The 23,816-nt window shown below is 37.1% G+C and overlaps 2 protein-coding genes and 1 long non-coding RNA gene across 3 annotated transcripts; 2 read left to right on the forward strand and 1 right to left on the reverse strand.

Annotated features, from left to right (window-relative positions):
• The first annotated feature begins 6,533 nt into the window (after nucleotides 1–6,533).
• LOC148919809 (uncharacterized) lies at nucleotides 6,534–8,053 on the forward strand. The gene is made up of 2 exons (XR_016123661.1): nucleotides 6,534–7,321; nucleotides 7,418–8,053. It is a non-coding gene; the product is annotated as an uncharacterized LOC148919809 (long non-coding RNA).
• A 35-nt stretch (nucleotides 8,054–8,088) lies between these two features.
• On the reverse strand, nucleotides 8,089–10,378 carry LOC148919810 (uncharacterized). The gene is made up of 3 exons (XM_089044443.1): nucleotides 10,374–10,378; nucleotides 10,092–10,193; nucleotides 8,089–8,641 (listed from the first exon to the last, which is right to left on the reverse strand). The coding sequence occupies exons 1-3, from the start codon at nucleotides 10,376–10,378 to the stop codon at nucleotides 8,398–8,400; spliced, it is 351 nt and encodes a 116-aa protein (XP_088900569.1). The 3' UTR covers nucleotides 8,089–8,397.
• A 524-nt stretch (nucleotides 10,379–10,902) lies between these two features.
• LOC148919811 (uncharacterized) lies at nucleotides 10,903–11,313 on the forward strand. The gene has a single exon (XM_089044444.1). The coding sequence runs from the start codon at nucleotides 10,903–10,905 to the stop codon at nucleotides 11,311–11,313; it is 411 nt and encodes a 136-aa protein (XP_088900570.1).
• The last annotated feature ends 12,503 nt before the right edge of the window (nucleotides 11,314–23,816 follow it).

The raw sequence follows: 23,816 nt of genomic DNA on the forward strand, positions 1-23,816 counted from the left end.
ATCGCAGAAAAATTGTCAGTGAACCTAGACGCAACTATGAACTAGCTACATGGGAATATCGACTTCGAGTAGCCACGTGCCAGTGATCTGCTTAAATGGCTGAAAAAATCACAATTAAAATGATTAAAATGGGTGTCCTTTGCTATATATTGTTGTGATGTAGATGCTGCGTTAAAAAGGTTGTTCAAGTTGATGAACGCATGTGGCAAATGAGGACCTGACACCATCTCTACGATCTCTATCAAAAAGATTGACGAGGAAGATGCGCCTCGGAAATGCAAGATGCTTTGCTGGGGGATAGAGAAAGCTCTGGGGGCCTTGTCGAGCTTTATCACTTACTAGATGTACAACTACTTTATTCTCTACTATTAATCTTCCCCATGTTTCTGTCCAGATTCAAATTTCAACAACTCAATATATATGATTACATGGATGGATAGATTTACTTTTTTACTTAGCAATTGCTGAAACCACAACTGATTGATATGTTGCTAACTAGCTAGTAATTTCTCAGTTTGTTCATAATTAACTTGGCCAAAATCAAAGTTGTTGGGAATGTCATGTACTAGTGTATGTATGCATATATACTTGCTCAAACCCTTAACCAAACAAATGAGACATAAAGAGTTATGGAGTTATCAAGTTCTAATAAATGGTACGTAGTATCAACAATAACTCTTTAACTTTTATTTAGGGAAAACTAAAATCAGTAGAAAAGGAAGAAAGAAAGAAAAAGACATACTTTTAGAAATAGAGTGTTGCTAAACGAACCTTAAAATTAACTGAGTACAAACTATGATCTAAGTACACCATAGTATTTTAATCAAAATGTAAAATTAACTAAGTACACCCGCTATTTAACTACCAAAAATACCCCTGGTACACCCTAATACACTTTATCACAAACACCAAACCCACCTTGCTGCCAAACTTGTTGCTTAACCCACCAAAGCCGTTGAGGTTTATTCTGTCAAACAACTGTGGAAGAATAGGTAGGAGCTGACGGTGGAGGATGCCGAGATTGCTGTCCCGTTTGGCTTGGAATGCTTTGCCTGGTTTTGTGCTGGTGAGATTGTAGGCTGATGATTTACATGTTAATGGTTACCATGTCTAGGTTATGGGCTTGATCTAATTAGTTGATTTTGTTTTCTATATTTAGCTTCCTTGTTATACGAGAGATGAAACTCAGAAGATCGAATTTATTAACCCATCAACACTAGAAGGAAGATATATAAGTTAAGACTAGTAAAATATTGTATATTCCTTAAATCAGGTGGTTCCTAAATGCCTTTATCATTTTTGGTGAAAAAAAAACAAAATAAACGCCAAAACCAGTCTTTGGGCATATCTCGTTGACATGAGCCAGTCTGGGGTTGCATGGTTGTTGCAGTGGTGCGGCTTCTATTACTGCGTCTGCCAGATTCATTATAAACGAAAGAGTATAGCCAAGGGCGGCACTCGGCCCCAATTCTCAACGCCCCTGGGATTATACCATAAGTTTATAGCCATTGACTTAATATAGCCTTCACGTTGATACCATGAGTTTATAACAGAAACAGGCATCCTTGATAAGTAGGCATCCTTCCTGCAAGATTGAATATTAGTTGTAAAAACGAGAAGCAAAAGAAAAAAAACCATTCCTTAATGTGGCTAGAGAGGAGAGGAGAGGATTGATGAGAGAGATTTTGTAAAAGCTTGGTAAATATCATATCATCTTACCTTGATTTCAAGATTCATTTTCGAGCATTTAGATAGGAAATGTTGAATATAGTACTGTACTTATTAAAATTATTTTGGTAGTAGGGTGAAGGTTCGTTTAGCAATACTCTTAAAAATAAAACTCCTAGGTATCCAATGAAAATTTGTGTAAACCCCCTTCCCCAAATCGCCTATACTAAAAATAATTATAAAAGAAAAGAGTGAAAGGGAGAAGAAAAAGTCTAATAAGATAAAAATTAAGAGAAAGAGGAATCATATCTAGCGAGCCAAGAGATAACTTAGTGGTCAAGAAAAAAGTAAAAACGTACACAATAATTATATGATACATATATTACTAGAACCTCCATAAATATAAATATATATATATATATAGCTTCTATTGAGGGACACCCTTTGTAGGGCCCACTTCAGATTGTATTTTACTAATTCAAACCGTTTATTTTGGAAATACTCATTCCAAGATCATCTCTACAAAAAATCACTTGAATCCGATATCATTTAACCACTCAATTGAGTTCTTGAAAGTTTAGTACTTTCTTGAACACCGTGTTCATTGATTTTGTACGACACAATTGGATGTCGAAACGGTTTCCGATTTGTCTAATTTTTTGCAAGAATGATCTATAAATATAGACTTAAAAAATAGATATATATATATATTCCCTTCATATTAATATATAGTAAAACATATGAAATCCTAGGATTGGGATAGCTCACTATTCAAGGTATGTTGAAGGAAGAAGGCTAACTTCTAAATTTTGTTCAAGTAAATAGGTAAAAGATGAATGAGTCATTAGGCAAATTTATCCCTTTTAATCTTTACAAAATAAAAATAATACAAAAAAATATTTCGACTCTATCTTATTTCTTTGCTTCAACAAAATTTTGAATTTTGTGACTTATTCAGTCCAATTCAATCCCAAACACTTGATTTACTCTAAGAATATAATTTCAATTAAAAAAGAGTTATGAAAGGAAATCAAGATATATATCCAAGCAATAGCCCGTTAACACAAGTTAGTGGACCGGGCTGGCTCCATTTAAAATGCAGGTGCTTGTTTGAATTACCAACTTTACTTGAGATTAAAAAAAAAAATGTTTCTAATTTTTCCTAAAACAAGTGGGAGTGTTTAAGAAACTTGTCGCTGAAGAAAGCGGAGTTGGGTAATTTAATTGCTAATAATCCTATACCAATTTGGAAACAAACCACCACCACCCAATCTCTATATATACTTGTTAGTCGCATCCCTAACTCTACACAACTCTAAAACCCTAGACTTCTTCTCTTTAAGAAACTATTGCATCACTGAATCAATTGCCATGGACGAAGAAGCAATTGAAGTCCATCACGAACAGGCACTTGAAAGCTTCACCCCTTACAGATTTACTAAAAGGCTTATGATGATGATGATAATGGTGAAAGGCTTCGGGTCAACTTTGAAGGTCAACCACATATACTATGATGTTCGTTCCCCAGATGATATTGGAACCAGTGGTCCAAAATTCATCTATCAATGCCTCGAACAACATAAAAAAACAATCTATCTTGAACAAAGTTTGTTGAGAACTACCAGGATTCGATCATATCCAAGAATTTTTAGGGCTAGGCTAAATAATTTTTTTTTTAGAGGAGATATATTATAAGCTTTTTTTCTCATGAAACAAAAATTTACCAGTCTATTATCATTATGTTTCTCAAAAATTGAAGTATCAACATTAGACATGTATCATTATTATCGATATCCTAACAAGAAATACCATACACCAAAAATCATATATGCTAATTAATAATTCAAGTTGCAAAAATAAAACATATATCAACAATCTCCAAAAAAATTCACCCAAACCCTAAATCATAAAAACTTAACAACAACAATTAAAATTGGTAATTAAATATATAAATAAAAAAAAAGGGAAAAACTTACTTGAAGAACCCACTGAAGATAGGTTAGTACAATTTTTTAGAGGAATGAGAGCTATTTCCTCTAGGCTCTCAAGGTTCAAATATGGCGTTTTGGGTGGCTAGAAGAATTTTTTTGATATTTGCTCTCTGTGGGTGTAGCCCAATATCAATACGATTAGAATAGGTCAAGTTGGCAGAGCCTTGACATGAGTTCTACTTCTAATCAAATTTATATAGGTTTGGAATTGATGTTTATTATTTCCTATATGCTTCAAGAATGTGCTTATTTTAAATAAAGCTATTATTTACTTTACTTAAATTAGGCTATTATTAGTTTATTATATTTATTTGGTGTAATGGGCTAATATTTATTGAGTAGGAATCAACTTAACTATATTTAATATTTAAAAATCTTCCCCTAGGCTGGAGCCCACTCCAGCCTAGTAATAGATCCGCCCTTGATTCGTATCTTGTTCTTTCTAAGGCGATGTTGTCTTTCGGGATCACAAGAGATCGTGTTGTGCGGGATATAGTGGATGAGATTGTAAAGCGGGGTCGCGAAGCTCGCCCCAAAAAGTTTCCCAACAGGCTTGCATGCTATTTGGACTGCACGTTTGTATTCTTAAAGACCATCGCATGTATCGGTGCCAGCAATGTTTGGTGGCTAGCGTTATGAGAGAGTCACTGGCGGCAGCCGAGGTCAAGATGGTGCCGCAAGTGAGTCATCCATCAAGAAGGTCCTAAAGAAGGTTATAGTTGGTCAAGGGGGAGAGTCAATAAGGAGAAATTATCTGAGTGTAAGTGATGATGTGAAGGAGGAGGAAGAGAGAAAGTGGAAGAGAGAAAGAGGAGGAGGATTAGTGTGAGTGAAAGTGAGAGTTGCAGTGTTTGTATGGATGAGTTTGAGGAAGGAACAACTGTCGCTTGCATGCCATGCTTTCATGTGTTTCATGGCGAGTGCATAGTAAACTGGCTCAGACAAAGTCACTACTGTCCTGTTGCCGCTTTGAGGTGCCGACTGATTGATGAAAACCTTTGCTTAATTGGTTCGATGTAACTTTGAAGTTGGTCATTCTTTTAAGATCTCCTTGGATTGGATGCATAGTATTGTAACCTGTAATTGAATTACATATATAAATATATGATCCATTATGGTTTAATATTGTCCACTGCTTTGCTTTGGTTTTTTACTCTTCAGGCTTAATTTGTTGTTCCTTGGTTAATTTTGAAGTTGTTCTGATCATATAAGTGGTAACTTTTAGCCAGTAAATAAATTCACCATGGATACAAGCGCAACATACATATATAGGATATAGCATTAAAAGTTGCAGGTTGTTGAATTGAGAGATAATAACATCAACAAAACATCCATGATCACCATAAAGTAAAACCCAGCTTAACCATATATATTGTGACTTCCTAGCTAGCTATATCTTGTTTAATATACTAAAGTAATGACCTTCCTAGCTAGCTAGATCTTGTTTATTCCTCATCCACAGCATCAATGCCACATCTCTAAACTCTTTTCCCAAATTGTGCTTTGCCAAATTCCACCTCTGTGTCTCTGGTGTGGTTTTGGATTTTAGACGCAGTTATTTAAGGCACTAGTAGCCAGACATTGAAGTGCACATTGGTACAGCCATTACAGCTATTTGAGAATTACATGATGTGGGTTAGACAGGGTCCACACCCCTCATGCCCTTGTAAAGCAACCTTATCAACTGGATATATACTTAAACACATTAATTTGAGTTTTAATCTGCTGGGTGTTAATTCTTGTTAATGAATCTCCTTAAAGCAAATCAGATTTGTGTGAAAATACTTGATTTATGGCACTACCAATAAACTTTGCCAAGTCTAAAGAAAATCTTAGTGAGCAAAATGCGCAAGTGCCTTGTAGTTCAACCTATGTCTTCAGTGTTCATTTCCCTCTCCTATTATTGCTTGTAAAAAGGAAAAAGGAAAAAGGAAAAAGGAAAAAGGAAAAAGTGAAAAGTACATAGAGGTGGCTTCCCTAACTCACTCACCCTAGGATGCATGCCAATGGGTGAAACCCCAGGATTTATGACAATGGGTGAAAGTTGGAAACTGAGGACATTTTTACTGAAGATGGAAGTGGTCCTAGAATGAGCCCTTCTAGAATTTCATAAGGAGATTCTCGGATGAAGCATCTTTCTATTTTGTCAACTCCATGATGTTTTTTTAATTTAGTCGGTAGGTTGAAATTGAAATTATACAGAATAAAAAGCCGATGGACCACATGCTGCAAGAGTCCAATGAATGCAAGCAGCTAGGAAGTGTGAGCTAGCTAAGGGTCCCCCCAAACACTTCAGCAGATAGAAAGTAGAGAGAGGCATATAATCTCCAATGAAGTGTTTGAGGGAACTCTAGGGGCCATTTGATGCTTTGTTAATCGATCTTTACTTAACTTGAGCTTTGGTTGCTGCTTTGGTTCGAATGGTTCCTAAGCAACCCACCCAAATATTTATAGAGAGAGTTGCTGTGCATGCCTTTGCATTCTATTCAAAGACAATTATTGTACTCTGGAGTGAACAAGACGTAAGTGTGAGCTAGCTACATGGGAAAAGTTGGTAACACTAAAACTAAGGAATATCAACTTCGAGTAGCCACATGCTAGCCAGTCTGCTCATAAATCAAATTCTACTCCTTCACCCATAAATTCCTCTGTCCAGCCAGTAATTTTCAATTTTATTTTATATATATATATATATATATATATATATATACTTTGATAGATACACTACATACCAGTACTTTTAATTATGTGATGTATGCTACAAGAAAAGTTATGTTCAAGTTGATGCAGAAAAGCATGTGGCAAATGAGGGCCCGACGTGCTTCAATTGCAGTCACCATATATATGTGTGTGTGTGTGTATATATATATCAGAACTAACCTTCTTGTTTCTTTGGCTTGGCAGCATCTGACGTCTGAGTTAAAAGCATGTGCAGCTGCTGAGTAAGAGTTCAACGTGTCCTCTATCTGTTACGTTGATCTGATATATCCATCTGCTATCAAAGAGAGATTCATGAGGTTGAGGAGGATGCGCCTCGGAAATGCAAGATGCTTCTACTTCTACTTTATTCATCTTACTCATATTTCTGTCTAGGTTCAAATTTCAATACAACTTACTTAATTAAGATGTTTGCGTCTGGTTATTCTGACACTCTTCATGTTAACTCGTCTCAAAGAAAGACAAAGATCCTCTGCCCAATCTCAGAGCCAAGTGGTACAAGTAAACTAGCTTATCAAACTTCCCATTTGCTAATATCAGGGACATGGGTCAATTCTCATCTGCAGATCTAATATCTTAGCCACCAGTACTTTTTAATAATCACAGATGCCATACTACAATATGCCAAATGCTATCGAATGGTCAAGATGATTTCCACGTACGAGTTATGTTAGTATAGCCTTTGAAAGTTAATCAAATGTAGTGTTTATCTTTTATGTCTATGATGATGGTCTCAAAGATGAGGTTTGTGATTGAGAGTATGCTGGTTCTTACTGCTTCTCTGATTGTAAGTGGTGATAAGATAGTACCTAAAACACAGGCAGGAAAGTTGGCTAACAAAATAATTGTCTTCTGTCTTTCTCCTGTCTCTGATCTCCACGTTCATCTTCTGTCTTTTATCTTTCCTAAGAAAGTGGCCTAATCAACTCGTTATGCTCAACATGGTACTGAAACTAGTAACTTTTTGTTCTGTTTTAAATCTTCTGTACTGTATTTAATTTAGTCCATTATCTTTTCCTATTTGATTCTTGCCCAAATAGGGGTGATATGCCTACCTAATTAGGGTGACAAGCATGGAAATGTTTGTGGGCGCCAAGGCCGTTCCTTTCTCAGCTGAGTCAGCGATCATGGTCGAAGCTAATGCGGCTCTTGAGGGTTGTCTCTTTGCAATGGAGCTCGGTCTTACTTGTGTGTGGACAGCATCAATGGCAACATCAGAAGAGGACGATGGTGTATGTACCCCATTCTCACTAGAATTTGCGATTATCATCACAACTTCAACCATTGCACCTGGACTTGGACGCGCAGGTCTGGAAACCAAGCAGCAGATCGTTTGGCAGCTGTCGCACTATCGAGGTTGAGCCCGGAAGTCTAGACATCCAGACCCCCCACCTCACTTGTGCATGTTCTCAACAACGATGGTCTCCCTTGCCAGCCAACAAGTACCTAATGTGTGTGCCGGTCTGGATGGCTCTGACTCCTCTGGAGCTTGAGGTTGTCTTGTTGTCTCTCACCTAGCAATTGGTTATCTAGACGCGGTCCTTGTGCTGTGTTAGTTGTTTTTAATATTGTTTCCTTTGTTTTGCTGTCTGTACTCAGTGATCATGTGCTGGCCAGTTTGATAATTTGGGTGTCTCTTCTTTTGGGTTCTCCCCTATTATATGAAGTTCGGTTAATCCAATTTGACCCAAAATAAAAATAAAAATCAGGGTTTAGTAAGACTCCACTGAATTAAAGAGGAAATGCCAATATAGGATCAAAATCCCAATTCCCTGAACAAGTTCAAAACCTTATATGGAAAACATAGAATGCAGAGAGCAGCATCATGAACCAAACTCCAAAACAGCAGAAAATGGCTGGTCTTAGCCAACCAGAGTTCCCCCAAACACTTCATTAATGGGGTACAATATATCTCCTTTTTTCTTCATAAGGGAATGCAAGCAACTCAGTATCCACTATATATAGTCAAAGGGATCGATCATGAAGGGCATATATATCATTTGATATAGATCTACTTCATTTATAAAACGGTGGGCTTCATCAGAATGGGAGGACTAGTAGAGAAAAGAAAAATGGCAGAGTTGAAGTTTTGAAAATTGAACCTGGTCAGGATTGCAGTCACTGGAGAGAACAAAAGTGAAGTGAGTGGTCTGTGGCCATAAGCTCTCACAAGCCTCAACCCGTTGTTCTCTTTCATATCCCAACTTGTTCCTTCCAGCATTTTCTTGGATGCAAAAGCATACATTTTGTTGAAGAATATGAGTCTCACACCGGAAACTTAACTAAATAAAATACAAAATATAATGAATGGTTCTACTACTAATAACACCGAGGCCTTTTATGATAAAATCTCACGCCTATAGGTTTTGTAGGTAGTTAAGTTGGAGACAATATCGTGTTGTTAGTGGTAGTAGCCCATCTCTCCAATTTCACATGGTATCGAGCGAGTTGATTGATTGGGCCAATTACTGGGCATTTACCTTACCCTTACCCAACATGTAGTGTTCACATGTTGGGCAATATTTACTCTTACCTAATACGCGGTGCTCACGTATTGGCCAATATTGATTCCGATGTTAACTTGGCTCCACATGTGGCCTACTATGTGATGGTCCCACGTAAGAGGGCGTGTTGAAGCATATGAGTCCCACATTCCAGAAGCAGGTCTTAGCAAGTAGCCACAGCACATATGAGGTTCTGATCTAGATTTCCTTGAGAATAAGTGTGGGCCAGGTAATTATTAAGAATGGCACATGACAATCACCTCAATATTATTCCTTTCTTCCATCTAGCCTCCAATGTCGTCTAGGTTCATTACTTAAAGATCGGTTTCCTCCTCCGATTTTCTTCCTATTGAACAAGGACAAGGAAATAAGGAACATGCAATGCAACATAAACACAACCAAATGCAAAGAGGGCCAGACACTATATAGCAGAGGTAGTTGCAACTCATAACCAACAAACCAAAACAAGCTTTGAAAGAAGTAGAAAGAAAGAAGTAGGAACTTTGTCAGGTGTCACCTAGAGTTCCCTTGACCACTTCATTGGGAAATAATTCTTTCTAATCAATTATATATCCTACTGAAGTGTTTGGGGGAACTCCTGGTGGCATTTGATTTTACAAAGACCGAAAAGGCTTATCCGTCGCAATGTACTTATTGTAGAAGCTGTGATGAAAAAAGAGGAAATATTGTCAGGTGTCAACGAGAGTTCCCTTGACCACTTCATTGGGAAAAAATTCGCTCTGATCAATTATATATCCCACTGAAGTGTTTGGGGGAACTCCTGGTGGCATTTGATTTTACAAAGAAGAACAAAGCGCTTACAAGCTTTCCACATATCCACCGCCATGGATTTCGAGTTTTAGTCCCCCATCGCAATGTATTTGGTGTATGAAGCTCTGGTAATGATCCAGTTTGCTACATTTCTCTTTTTGCAGCTAATCTTAAACTGTATGCATACACACTTTATTTTTCATGAATTGATCAGCATGGAATAACACTGGACAGTTCTGCGGCAACAGCATCAGCGCAATAAGGAGTTATTCTCAGGAATGTCATACAATAACTGGTTCTTATATTTTCTTTTCAAAAACTCCATTAATCATTGCCTTTTTCTATTTTTTTTTTTTTGGTTTGCCACAAGAGATCAACAACAGGAGAAAACCAAATCAAGATAGACAGTTGCAGCAAAACAGTCCAAGAAGGGACGAACCTGACAGAGAAGTTTGTGCCTAAAACCAGAGACCGAGGACAATAGGACTTGCTGGCTGCCTCTGTATTGCCCACTAGACCATTAATTCTATGGCCAAGAATGCTACAGAATATTAGAAGCAAAAGTGGAAAAGTCAGCCATCGGATTTACAGACAACAAAGCAAATTAAGGAAAACAAGTTATATTATGTTTAATTTTCTTCCTAGATTCCATAATTCTACATTGAATTAATCTTTGGTTCTGTTCAAACAAAATACTAAAACTTGCCATGGCCATTGTTACCTCATGGTGGCTGATGAGGTCATCATCCTGAGGGAAGTTGAGGAGGAACCTCCTCATCACATAGACAGTTAAGTTGAATTACGCCCAAATGAGCCAATACAAGGTTTCCCGTATTCCTTTTTTTGTCACAAATTTCCAGTACCAATATTATAGAGATTTTCTATTTAAACTCCACACTTCTCTTTGTTCACCCTATATTCTAAGTTCACCCAACTTCTAATATAAATTTTCACAATTTCTAATAAAACTCCATTATTTTCCCAAACTACCCTTAAATACACCCCAAGCTGAAAAAAGAAGAAATAAAAAAGTTATTCTATTTAAACCCCACATTTTTGTTTATTCACCCCAATACTTAAATCATCAAACAATATTTGTAGTATACATGAGATTTTGTTGTTTTCACAAGACTATTTTTATCTTGTGATTAGATCATATGGGAAATTGTAGTTTGTTTGGTTTCGCTTTATGATGATAGTGAAAACCAATGACCACAACATTAGCAATAAGACTATGTATCTGTAGGAACATGGTTCCTGTGCCCTTCATCATACTTTACTTGAAGAGATTTGCATCTTTCCTTGCTGGAAAGAACAAGGCCACAACTCGGTTCCTTAACATACTGTTTGTGAGAGCCAAAGAGAAAGCTGGCCCTGTAGAGGAGTTCCAATGGCTTGGTCTAATGTTGTTTGTGGTTGTGCCTTTCCCTAGAACAGAAGCATGGACAGGAGCCATCATAGCTTCCATTCTTCATATGCCATTCTGGGCAGCAGTGTTTGCAAATTTCTTTGGTGTTGTATTGGCTGGGCTTCTAGTAAATTTGCTGGTGAACCTTGATCTCAAATATGCAATTATCACTGGTATTATCCTCTTCATTATATCCAGATTCATGTGGAGCATCCTTCGGAACCTTAGGAAGTCTTTAAGCTCATCAAGTTGATATGACATTGGAAATTCTTAAAGTAATCCAATCCCTCACAAGGGGTAACTGATGATCCTTGAATTTTGAGATTGTATGATCTTTGAAGAGTGGTAGGGTGTGTGAAGTGTGTGTATAGATAGATGTATTAGGGTTAAATATTAAGTTGAATGACCTTTTTTTATCTTTTTGAACAATAATAAAACTGACAGCTTAATAATTTAAGTAATAAATAGAAAATCTCATATTATATCACTATAAAAAATAATAATAACAATAAAAAGACAAAACTCTAGAGAAATTTTTAATTAGGGTTTCATGCTGGAGAGAGAGGAAAGAGAAAGTCATACAACCCCATTTGAGGAGTTGATTGACAAAAGGAATGGGTCCAATGTTAAGATTTAATGTCCAAAAGCACTACAGCCCCAACATAAAAAAAATCCAAACGAAGTTGTTCTAGTAAAAATGAGATGGGCTCTGGAGGAGGTGGTCCAAAACAAAATACTTTCATGCAATCACCCAAAATAATCAGAGAGCTGTTATGCTCTTGGAACCTAAAATCAGGATTTTGCCCTAAAAATAATCTAAAATCGTAATTGACTAAATATTATTGCAAGGAAAATACTTCTCTCATTCCCAAGTAGGAATTCTATATTCCTGCCAATAACAGTATGATATGTGTGCATAAGTTTTCTTTTTGTGTTTTTGATGAATTATTGCACATATGCAAACAATGATTTCCCAAAAGGAGGAGTATCTCATTCCAAGGAAAGAGGCAAACAATATCCTTATTCCAATCGTTGACTTCACTCATGCAATCAATCAACTAGATAAATGAAGGTCCACACTAGTTAAGAGTTAACCCGGTCAAATACATGTGAAATTGATACTTAGGTGAAGGGGTAAATTAAAACCCTAATTGGAAATATCTATAACAACAATGCTCAAATAATCCTGGAGACAATATGACTAGTCAAATACTAGTCATAGACTTATGAATAAACAAGGAAAGCACATACTCATCACAAATCAAATATAAGAACTTGCAAGTCTAAAAGATGTCACATCCTATGATCAACTCCGCTGTAGCGATATTGTCCGCAAAGGAACTTGTCTCCCCTGTAAAATGCTCAAACCAACAATAAACAACCTGCAATAATTGTTTTGTTTACAACAAACAGGGGAGTAGAAAGAATTTATACAGACCCTATTAAGACGACAAGTTCGGGCTCGTGACTTGCTCGAATGCCTTGAGAGCGAACTCCGCAAAACAGAAAGATGTGAGTGGACAGAAATAAAGTTTCACTTTAAAACAACATAGTAACCCCACCATGTAAAAATAATGCTCTAGCATGCAGTTTCACAATTCAGAAACCAAAACTCAAACACAAAAATCCCAAAGTCCAAAACATCTCCACATCTCAAGCTCACAACTCATTTCCCAAAATATATGGAACTCTCAACACCCGTAAATACCCATATATAAATATACATATAGCTAGGACTCTAGTATAGTATATATATACTCCACTCCAAACTAATGTACCGGGGAGACAATCCAACTGGGATTGTTGGCTGGTACGCAGGATTTTCGAACCGGAACCCGCGTCCGGGATGAGTAGTCCAACCGGGACGGAACTCCATAGCTCACACGCCGGCACCGCCAACGACACGTGTAGCTCACAAATCTCATATCAAGTCCTACGCGCGCAGGTATCATCACCCCACCGCGCCAACGACGTGTGTGATGATACTCAAGCAATATACATACTCTCCCATACGCCGCGCCAACGACACGTATGGAAAGTGTCTCACACACCGCATCGCTAACGCCATGTGTGAGACCCGTAATCTCATGGCCTTCCCACCCCACGCAGCGACGTGTGTGGGAAGCCTAGTAACTAGGGAATGGTACTCACCTACCATACTCATATCTCACAACCAACCATCAAACTCCTATCTTTCCACAATCTCACCACAACAACCTCTCATACTCTATACATAGACAATATAGATAGCCATCCCAAAATCCATATCAACATAATCATCATACTCAAATATATATGTCTATACTCAAAATATATATAGCCAAGACATATAAACATATTCAAATCATCAACCAAAGACTTATTAAATCAAAGTCACCATCATTTAAAGTATATGCACAAAACTTTCATAATTAAAACCATGCATATGCTTAAAACAAAGTCCACTCACAAGTAATCCCAAGCTGCCCGGCCCCGTGAGGGTCCTTGAGAGTGATCAACCAAGTACCTATTCCAAGATACAAATCCTTGATTAACAGACGTACTTCCAAAACGGAAATTCACGAAAGGAAATACTTAAATCCCCAAGTTCCCGGTGCGCTCACGCCCAAAGGAACATCCTAGGGTCCGATTCTGATTGAATTCGCTTCCCAATCGCACGGTGATCGCGATTTCCTAAACTTCACATTATTGAATCGGAACATCCGGGCTCCAATTCACGATCCGCGAATTCCTACAGGTTTCTAAGAGTACCTAAATCAACATACTTCAATTTGGAAACGATCCAACGGTCAGAACTTATCGAACCCGGATAACGCACAATATGCGAAATCCGTTCGATAGTCAAACGATATCCAAATTGAGATCCGCGAAATCCTACGCACTCGTGACAGCCTAAGGATCTCAACAGGACGAAAAACAACTTCACCCACCTTGCCCACGCGCCGCCACACGCGCCGGCGGCGCGGTGTGTAGAGAGATTTCGGCGACGGAAAATCTCCAAACCAACGCTCACCCTTCCAATCCTAGATACTACTCGAAGAATGGAGCAACTTTTTCAACTACGGCAACATCCAATTCGGACGGCAAGTGGCGGAATTTCAAATTGAAATCCGGCCAAAACCTAGATATCCAATTCGATTTCCAAACTTCAAATTCGATCTAATCCTAACCCAACATCAGCTAGAACACAAGAAAGAGAAGAAACCTCACCTTGGGGAAATGGTGGAGGTGAGAAATCGAAAGTTCCAAATTCCCACGATTCTGCATTTTCCAGGGTGGGTTTGATCGTTTTGAATGGGAAGAGAGAGAGAGAGAGAGGAGAGTCTCTGAGGAGAGAAAGTGGCGTGGTGGTGGTTTTCCGATCGGTGAACAGTGGCGGAGAAAATCGCAAGAAAGAGAAGAAGAAGATGGGAGGAGAGAGAGAAAGTGAGGAGTTGATTGAAAAAGGAATGGGCCCAGTTATTTTGTCCAAAAGCACTACAGCCCCAACAGAAAAAATATCCAAACGAAGTTGTTCTAGTAAAATAATGGGCTACGAGGTGGTCCAAAATAAAATACTTTCACGCAATCACCCAAAATAATCAGAAAGCAAGGATTTTGCCCTAAAAATAATCTAAAATCGTAATTGACTAAATATTATTGCAAGGAAAATACTTCTCTCATTCCCAAGTAGGAATTCTATATTCCTGCCAATAACATGAATTATTGCACATATGCAAACAATGATTTCCCAAAAGGAGGAGTATCTCATTCCAAGGAAAGAGGCAAACAATATCCTTATTCCAATCGTTGACTTCACTCATGCAATCAATCAACTAGATAAATGAAGGTCCCAAAATCTTAACCCGGATACATGTGAAATTGACCAGGTGAAGGAGGTCACCCTTTGGAAATATCTATGACAACAGGAATAATTAGACAATATGACTAGTTCCCTAGTCAATTAAATTAAATAGGAAAATAAATGGGTCTAAAAGATCACATCCTAGGATCAACTCTTGTGTACGATACATCACGGTTTTGTTTCCTCACGAGCAACTCCTGGGTCATCCTATTACTCTAGCCCCAACTCACTTAACTTCGGAGTTCCTATGACTTCGAATCCAGTGAGCTCCCAAAAGGCTTTGTGCTAGATGGAGCAGACATGTACATATAAGGCACATCACTCCCTCTCCGTTGGTCAATGTGGGATGTTACAGAAGATAACTATGTGACAACCTAGGCACTTAGAAGGACTCGTCAATTTAGGCATCCCTTGTGCTAGCAACAACTAGAGTGATGGGTGTGCGAACATTCATCAGCATTTTAGGGATAACAGATACAGTATAGCTAGTCATAAAATCAAGGACAACACACCATAAATGTTCATCCAGAAACCCACAATTGGGAAAAACTAGGGGTCATCACTCCAACTAGGCAATCCACTAAGTCAAGAAGATTCTTACAGGTAAAAGTAATCACCAGCTCAAACAATCCTAGATCTATTAAGGAAATGGGCACTACCTCCCTGTGCAACCTTCTTCTCCAAACTTAGTTGAGCTAGTAGCTTGTCCTTCATGGAAATGACAGCAAGTCTATCAGCTTCTTCACCCTATGGCACCGCAACTCAGCTTCGAATCGTCACCAATGAATGAAATATAGATTCTAGAATGAAATGGTCAATTTCTTCAAGAGACTACCTTCTTGAACAAACCAACAGAGAATCTGATCTAGCTAGGGTAATGAAGTGTTTAAACTAAACCCTAGATGAAGATTTCAAAAACCAATTTTCAAAAACTCATAATGAAAATCCAAATCTCACAACTAGAGAATGCAAAGTAAAAGTTTCATTCTAAAAAATTCTCAATGGGTGAAGTGGATTGCAAAGTCAAAGCATATTTTAAAAAACAATTTAAAAACCTCATAATGAAAATGGAGACTTTCCTCAAAGAAGAAGATGCGGAGCAAAACCAAAACTCTCAAAAACCTTTCTCTATAAAAGTGACGGCTATAAAAGTGACGCCGTTTTGGACAAGGCGTTGCTTATTTTTGGATTGTGAATTCTCTTCATAAAAAATCAATTAACATCACCCAATTTCATCAAAGTGTGTGTGCATCATAAGAATCCTGCATTGTTTTTTCCTTCTTGAGTACACCAATCCAAAGTAAGTCGGATGCATTTTTTTTTTCTTGAGCAAATGCCAATTTTGTTTATTCTTTTTTTTTTATAAATTTTAAATAAATTCTTTTTTCTTATTTAGGTCTCTCTGTATTAGTAAGATTAGTAGCAAACTCAAGGAGGAAGAGGCTACGTGACACGCTATTCGAGGCATAAGTAATTTTTATTTGTTTATTTAATTGATTAATTGATTAATTGATATTGATTTGTATTGGGAATCACAAATGATTTGTCAAATGCATTACAAAAGAAAGATCAAGATATTGTGAATGCAATGATGTTGGTCCAAAGATGTAAGCAAAAGCTACAATCCGTGAGAGATGATTACTTTGATGATTTGCTTGGTGAAGTATCAATATTTTGTGGCAACAATGATATTGGCGTTCCTAACATGGATGATTTATTTGTACCACAAAAGGAGATCTCGACGTAAAGCTCAGAAAATCACAAACCGCCATTATTATCTTGTGGACCTATTTCTTACTATCATTGATAAGCAACTAGTGGAATTAAATAATCACTTCACTGAGGTAAATACTGAATTGCTTCTTTGTATGGCATGTTTGAGTTCGGCTTATAATTTTGCAGCTTTTGACAAACAAAAAATACATTGTTTTGCTCAATTTTACCCTCAAGAATTTAATGACCAAGACCTCATGAAGCTTGAAGATCAACTTGGGCTTTATATTGTTGATATGCAGAGCAGCATTGAGCTTTCATAATTGAACGGAATTACTAATCTGGCAGCAAAATTGTTGAATACAGGAAGGAGTAGAATATACAACTATGTGTATTTACTTCTTACATTGGCTTTGGTTTTACCCGTTGCAAATGCTTCAGTTCAGAGAGCTTTTTCAGCTATGAATATAGCGAAAATACCATTGCGTAACAAAATAGGGAATCAATGAGTGAGTGATAGCTTGGTTGTTTACATTGAGAAAATGTTTTTTCTTGTATTAGTGATGCAAATATAATGCGACGTTTTAATGATATGAAACCTCGTCAGCAACAATTGTAGGTTAATTGTAATGTTATTTTTTTCAATTAATTATGAATAACATTAGTATTGTTTCAATTATAAGGATATTTAGTTGTCTTTTTTCTTTTTTTCTTTTTTTCTTTTTTTGAGCTCTTAGCTTTTAAAAATTGCACCTCCGCTGAAAAATTCACGGTCCTCCGCTTCTTCAAACCACCAAAGCAATTCTCAAACTCTAGTTTCCAGCCACGACTAATTTCTATGGAAGACTTCCCTGCCAATGCCATCCATCACTAGCGTGAACGCTTCAGCTTCAGCTTCGACGACATCACTGCATAACTAAACAACCCTAATCGTGTTCATAATCGGAATCGTTCATCAGTGCAGCCAGTTAAGTTTCATGTCAAGATTGTGCACGATTCCCATTACAAATACGTCAATTGTTCCTTGAACTGTACTGAAACCACCATTAGAGAATATGTGGAAAGAAAGAAAAGAAAATGCCGATTCGACATGGACAAGTTAGAGAATTTCCGTGAGGCACAAGGGACTCTTTCTCATATTATAGTGCAGGGTCTCATACTGGGCAATAAGCTCAGCAGCATGGGTCGTAAGGTGTTGGGGTTGCGCGTATATATGAGAACAGAGCAAGTTAAGGTCGCTGTGAGTCGTGTACACAATTACTGGAGATTGTAATGAGTAGTAGTAATAATGAGGGCATGGTGCCAGCGAGTGATTCAGCGGTCGAGATGGTACTAAAGAGGGTTACAGTGGGTGCAGATGACAAAGAAGCATCATGTTGTGAGGAGGAGGTGGAGAGAGAAAGAGAAGGAAAGTTTGTGTAAGTGAAAGTGATAGTTGCACTGTTTGCATGGAAGAGTATAATGGAGGATCAGAAGTAGCTTGCATGCCTTGCTCACATGTGTTTCATGACAAGTGCATAAGGACATGGCTCAGACAAAGTCACTACTGCCCGGTTTGCCGATTTGAAGTGCCAACTGCTGATTGAGGAAAATCTTGCTTCATTTGGATGTACTCTTTTAAAGTTCCTCATTCTAAGATCTTCTTGGATGAAAGTATATTGTAATTGAAATATTAAATATTAAAAAATAAAAAATTGTTGATTCTTTTATGATTTGATTGCTCAAGCGTGTTAATTTGTCAAATTGTTGCTTTGTTTCTCCGTTAGCTTGTTATTTTTGTGTTATTTACATTTGATAATATGCATTTCTTTTAATTTATACTTAGCCAGAAAATTCATCCATCATATCATTATCAAAATGCACCGTTTAAGACAAAGAATAAGACTTTCTATCTAAACTAAAACGATAATTAAAGAATATATATACACTAGGGATAATTCAATTAGGATTAGATCACCATCAGTATTTGGTAATCTCTGATATTCGCTACCAGGAGATAGTAAAGTAATTGATGCAATTGTAATTACAAATCAATCGCCATGTTATCACTCAAAAAATATGGTTCTCTAGTATTAATCTACTTAGCGAAATTGCCTTAAGCTGCTTTCCAAAGAATTTCAAGCTCCAAGCCTTAAGCCCTCTTTCCAAATATTCTTCTATTTTGTCCTTCTTGGCTGAGAGAACTTTATTTCCAAGTAAAATTTTACAAATTTTCATAATTAATTAGTTGGAAAATTAATCACAACTCTGTTGTCTTCGGATATATTTTCCCAAAAGAAGTCGGAAACCAAGAGGTAAGAAACTTCCCACCGAAGAAACCCAAGTCTTGACTGGGTTCTTTAACAGTTTGTTAATCCTACACCAACTTGGAAACTACCCACCTCTACAATATAAAATCTAAAACCTTGCCCATACTTACTAGGCAGCTACGAAGCTTCATCGACGGCTCAGTTTCTGTGAAGTTTGACTACCAAGTCAACCACATATACTACGGTATTCATTCATCAGATGATATTGGAACTCGTCGTAAAACCCTCGTCGACCAATTTCAAGAAAAATATGAAAAAACAATTGAATTTGAGAAGCCTGTGTTGAGGAAGTGCGGCGAGTCGTACGAGTTTCTTTCTCAGGTGTTGTCGTCCTTTGGAATTGCAAGTTCAGATGAGAATTAATGCTGGGTTGCATGATCAAATACTGGATGGGATTATAAAGTGGGGTCGCAAAATTCGACCGGAAACTTTTTCCTACGAGCGTCCAGAGGTATGTTCATATTGGAAAAGACCATGCCATGTATCAGTATGAGGAGTGTTTGAAGGGTAAGGTTAGGAAGAAATCAATGGCAGCGAGGAATTATAAAGGTATGGTATCGATCAAGAAGGTACTAAAGAAGGTCATAGATGGTAAATTAGGATCAAGTGATGATGTGAAAGAGGAGGGTACAAAGAGAAAAGGAAGGAGAATTACCGGAAGTGATAATGTGAAGGAGGAGGGTAGGGAGAGAAAAACAAGGGGATTAAGTGTAGTTGACGATGAGGAGGAGGAGGAGGGTACAACAAACAGAAAAAGAAGGAGACGCGTTGTAAGTGATAATGTGAAGGAGAAGGGTACAAAGAGAAAAAGAAGGGGAAGTAGTGGAAGTGAAAGTTAGAGTTGCAGTGTTTGTATGTAGATGACTAAGAAAAAGTCGCGATTGATTGTTCCGTGGTTCCTTTAAATTTGATTGTTTTGAGGTTTCCTTGGATCGATGAATTGTTGTTTAGTATTTGTTGGTTTTGTTCATATGTGATGCAGTTTTTCTCTTAGCCCTAAATTCATCGTCATATCATTCATCAACAAGGAACGCTTTACAATATCTAATCTATACAAATAGCACTTTTAGATTTGCAGGTTGAATTGAGAAATAACATCAACACTCAATTATGAGATCCTTTAATTTTTGTTTAACATACCAAACCACTTTTCCACTCCCATAAAAAAAAACAACAGAACCATAAAATAATACCCAGCTAAAGTAACGACATTCCACAAGTAATCTAGCAGAATTGGGGAAAAAAAATAATTAATTATTTTTTAACTGAACATAATTGGTTATCAAGCAAATGAATAAATCAAGCAGAACAATACTACTTACTTTAATATTGCAGCCAGCAATGGCTCATCCACATGTGGTAGGAAATATATCGATCAAATGACTCCAAGGGTCCCCCCAAACACTTCAGTAGAAAGTAGAGAGAGAGCGGCATAATTAAGATAATGCCCATAATAATCTCCAATGAAGTGTTTGAGGGAACTCTAGGGGCCATCCGATGCTTGTTCATCGACGTTTTTACTTAACCTATAGCTTCGGTTGCTGCCTTGGTTTCGAATGGTTCCTAAGCAACCCTACTATTTATAGAGAGAGTAACGTTGTTGTCTTTGCATTGAGCTGATCAATATGTTGTTTTGCGTTCAAATATCACAGAAAAATTGTCAGTGAACCTAGACGCAACTATGAACTAGCTACATGGGAACATCGACTTCGAATATTCACATGCCAGTGATCTGCTTATAAATTGTACTCGTTCACACATTAATTCCTCTGTCCAGCCTGTAATTGTTAACTTTGTTTGATGCTTTAAATAGACAAAAACCCAGTAATTATTCCTAATAAATGGCTGAAAATCACAATTAAAATGATTAAAATGGGTGTCCTTTGTTATATATTGTTGTGACGTAGATGCTGCGTTAAAAAGGTTGTTCAAGTTGATGAACGCATGTGGCAAATGAGGACCTGCCACCATCTCTATGATCTCTATCAAAAGATTGACGAGGAAGATGCGCCTCGGAAATGCAAGATGCTTGCTGGGAGATAGAGAAAGCTCTGGGGGGCTTGTCGAGCTTTATCACTTACTAGATGTACAACTACTTTATTCTCTACTATTAATCTTCCCCGTGTTTCTGTCTAGATTCAAATTTCAACAACTCAATATATATATATTATATGATTACATGGATGGATAGATTTACTCTTTACTTAGCAATTGCTAACTAGTAATTTCTCAGTTTGTTCGTAATTAACTATCCAAACTCTCTGAATTAAGACTCGACTAACTTGGGCAAAATCAAATGTATGCATTTGCTCAGAGTCCGAATCTTCTGTCCCCAACCTACCTGTCCCCTCCTGTCAACTATTTCATATTTTGACATTTGTCCACAAACTTAACAGAAGACAAACTCTGTTAATACTCTTTTTCCTTTCATCTTCTTCCATCCCCTCTGTAATTTCATTGATTTCTCCGCCGTTAGTAGTCAGCAGCGGACAAAAAGCCACAATTTCATCCATCTTCTTTTTCTGATTTTTTTTTCCTATCCATTTTTTCCCCTTAGCAAAAAGAAATCCCAACTTCGAAGCTCCCTTCCTAACTTTTGAATCCTTATTTCTAGCAATTGCCCATTTTCACGTAACCCATAAGCCCATTTGACATTATTAGTATGTTGGAATTTTTTGGTAATACAAGTAGAAAATTGTGTGAGCAAATTTCTCCACGAGAATATTCAATTGGAAATATTCCCCTTTCTTCTTTGCCGCCTTTTTCTCCCTGCAAAATAGAACCAATAAGAGACCACACTGGGGGGTGTTGGCCAAAGGCCCTCCGATGCCTAAATTAGTTCAAGAGTTTGTAAGAAAAACACTATCTAATTAGGGTACGGAGATGTATTTATGGTGTAAACCAAGCGGCCATAGCCTTATGTAAAAGAGAGAGAGAGAAAAGAGTGGCTAGGGTTTGAGAGGAATTTTCTGCAGAGTTTCAGTAGAGATTTAGACGTACCTCAACCCTTGTGTGTGGCTATCTTTTTATAGTGGTCTTGGAGGCTAGGGTTTCAGAGGAATAATTCCGTAGATGGAAGGGAATTATTTCTCCCATATTTGGAACTGATTTGATTAATTAGGGTGGTAGTGGTAGGTATCAAATCAATTCCTAATTTGATTAGGTAACTCCTCATTGAATTGGGAATTGTGGTAGGAATCAAATCAATTCTCTATTTAATTAGGTAACTTTCAATTTAATTGGGTAACTCCCAATTAAATTGAGTAACTCCCAATTAGGTTGAGTAATTCCCAATTAGGTCAAATAATCCCCAAATGGAAGGAATTATTTGATCCTAGGGTATGATTTAATTTGGTTCCCACAAAAATGACTCAAGATATTATGCAAAGATAAGAGAGAGAATTTTGGAATTGGAACTCATAGATCTTAGCTTCATAAAGAAGTCTAGACTTGTGAGAGCAACTCACTCTACAAAATATCTATTACAAGCTTAATTGCCCACTTGGTGGTTAGCTTACATATACTAAAAAAATTAATAAATAAAATAAAAGAGTGAAGGAGAAAAGAAAAAGTCTAATAGGAAAAAAAAAATAAGAGAAAGAGGAAGCATATCTAGTGAGCAAAGAGATAACTCAGTGGCAAGAAAAAAGTAAGGACGTACACAAGAATTATATGATACATATTACCAGAATCTCCATATATATATTTGTACCTACATATATATATATATGCTTTTTTTCCCTTCAGATTAATATATAGTAAAACATATGAAATCCTTAAAAAAATATATTTCTAATATAGAACAAACTTTTTGCCCATGTTTGGTGCCTAAGATTGGGATAGCTCACTATTCAAGGTATGTTGAAGGTGGAAGGCTAACTTCTAGATTTTGTTCAAGTAAGTAGGTAAAAGATGAATCATTCATTAAGCACATTTATCCATTCTAATCCTCATCATAAAATACAAATTAAAAATATATATTTTTTAACTCCATCTTATTTATTGCTTCAACAAAATTTTGAATTTTGTGACTTATCCAATCCAATTCAATTCTAAGCACTCGATTTATGCTAGGAATAAAATTTCCATTAAAAAAAGAGTTATGGAAAGAAATATCCAACATATATATCCAAGCAATCGCTCGCTAACACAAGTTAGTGGACCGGGCTAGCTCAATTAAAAAAAATGTTTCTAATTTTTCCTAAAACAAGTTTAAGAAACTTGTCGCCAAAGAAAGCGAATTTGGAAACAAACCACCACCACCCAATCTCTATATATACTCGTTAGTCCCATCCCTAACTCTACACAACTCTAAAACCCTAGAGCTACTTCTTCTCTTTAAGAAACTATTGCTCATCACTGAATCAATTGCCATGGACGACGAAGCAATTGAAGTCCATCATGAGGACAGGCACTACAACTGAGTGTAAGTGATGATGTGAAGGAGGAGGAAGAGGGTGGAGAGAGAGAGGAGGAGGATTAGTCTGAGTGAAGGTGAGAATTGCAGTGTTCGTATGGAGGAGTTTGAGGGAGGAACAACAGTCGCTTGCATGCCTTGCTCTCATGTGTTTCATGGCGAGTGCATAGTAAACTGGCTAAGACAAGGTCACTACTGTCCTGTTTGCCCTATGAGGTGCCGACTGATTGATGAAAACCTTTGCTTAATTGGATTGATGTTCCTTTGAAATTGGTTAAGATCTCCTTGGAATCCCACATCGGTGGAGTGAAAGAAAACAAATGGGTTTAAATAGAATTGTAACTTGTAATTGAATTACATATATAAATATATATATATATATATATATATATATATATATATGATCCATTATGGTTTAATTGCTCAGTGCTTTGCTTTACTTCAGGCTTAATTTGTTGTTCCTTGGGTTAATT

Source organism: Prunus mume, linkage group LG2, assembly GCF_029339155.1.
Source record: "Prunus mume cultivar Tortuosa linkage group LG2, ASM2933915v1, whole genome shotgun sequence".
In the NCBI taxonomy this organism is placed as follows: Eukaryota; Viridiplantae; Streptophyta; class Magnoliopsida; order Rosales; family Rosaceae; genus Prunus; species Prunus mume.

Bases quoted from the DNA above. Each gene is read 5' to 3' on its own strand.
- LOC148919810 (XM_089044443.1), bottom strand. The intron at 8,642-10,091 runs GTTCGTCCCTTC...TTCCGGTGTGAG, and splicing joins GGCACAAACTTCTCTGTCAG to ACTCATATTCTTCAACAAAA.
- LOC148919811 (XM_089044444.1), top strand. From the start codon at position 10,903: ATGGTTCCTGTGCCCTTCATCATACTTTACTTGAAGAGATTTGCATCT.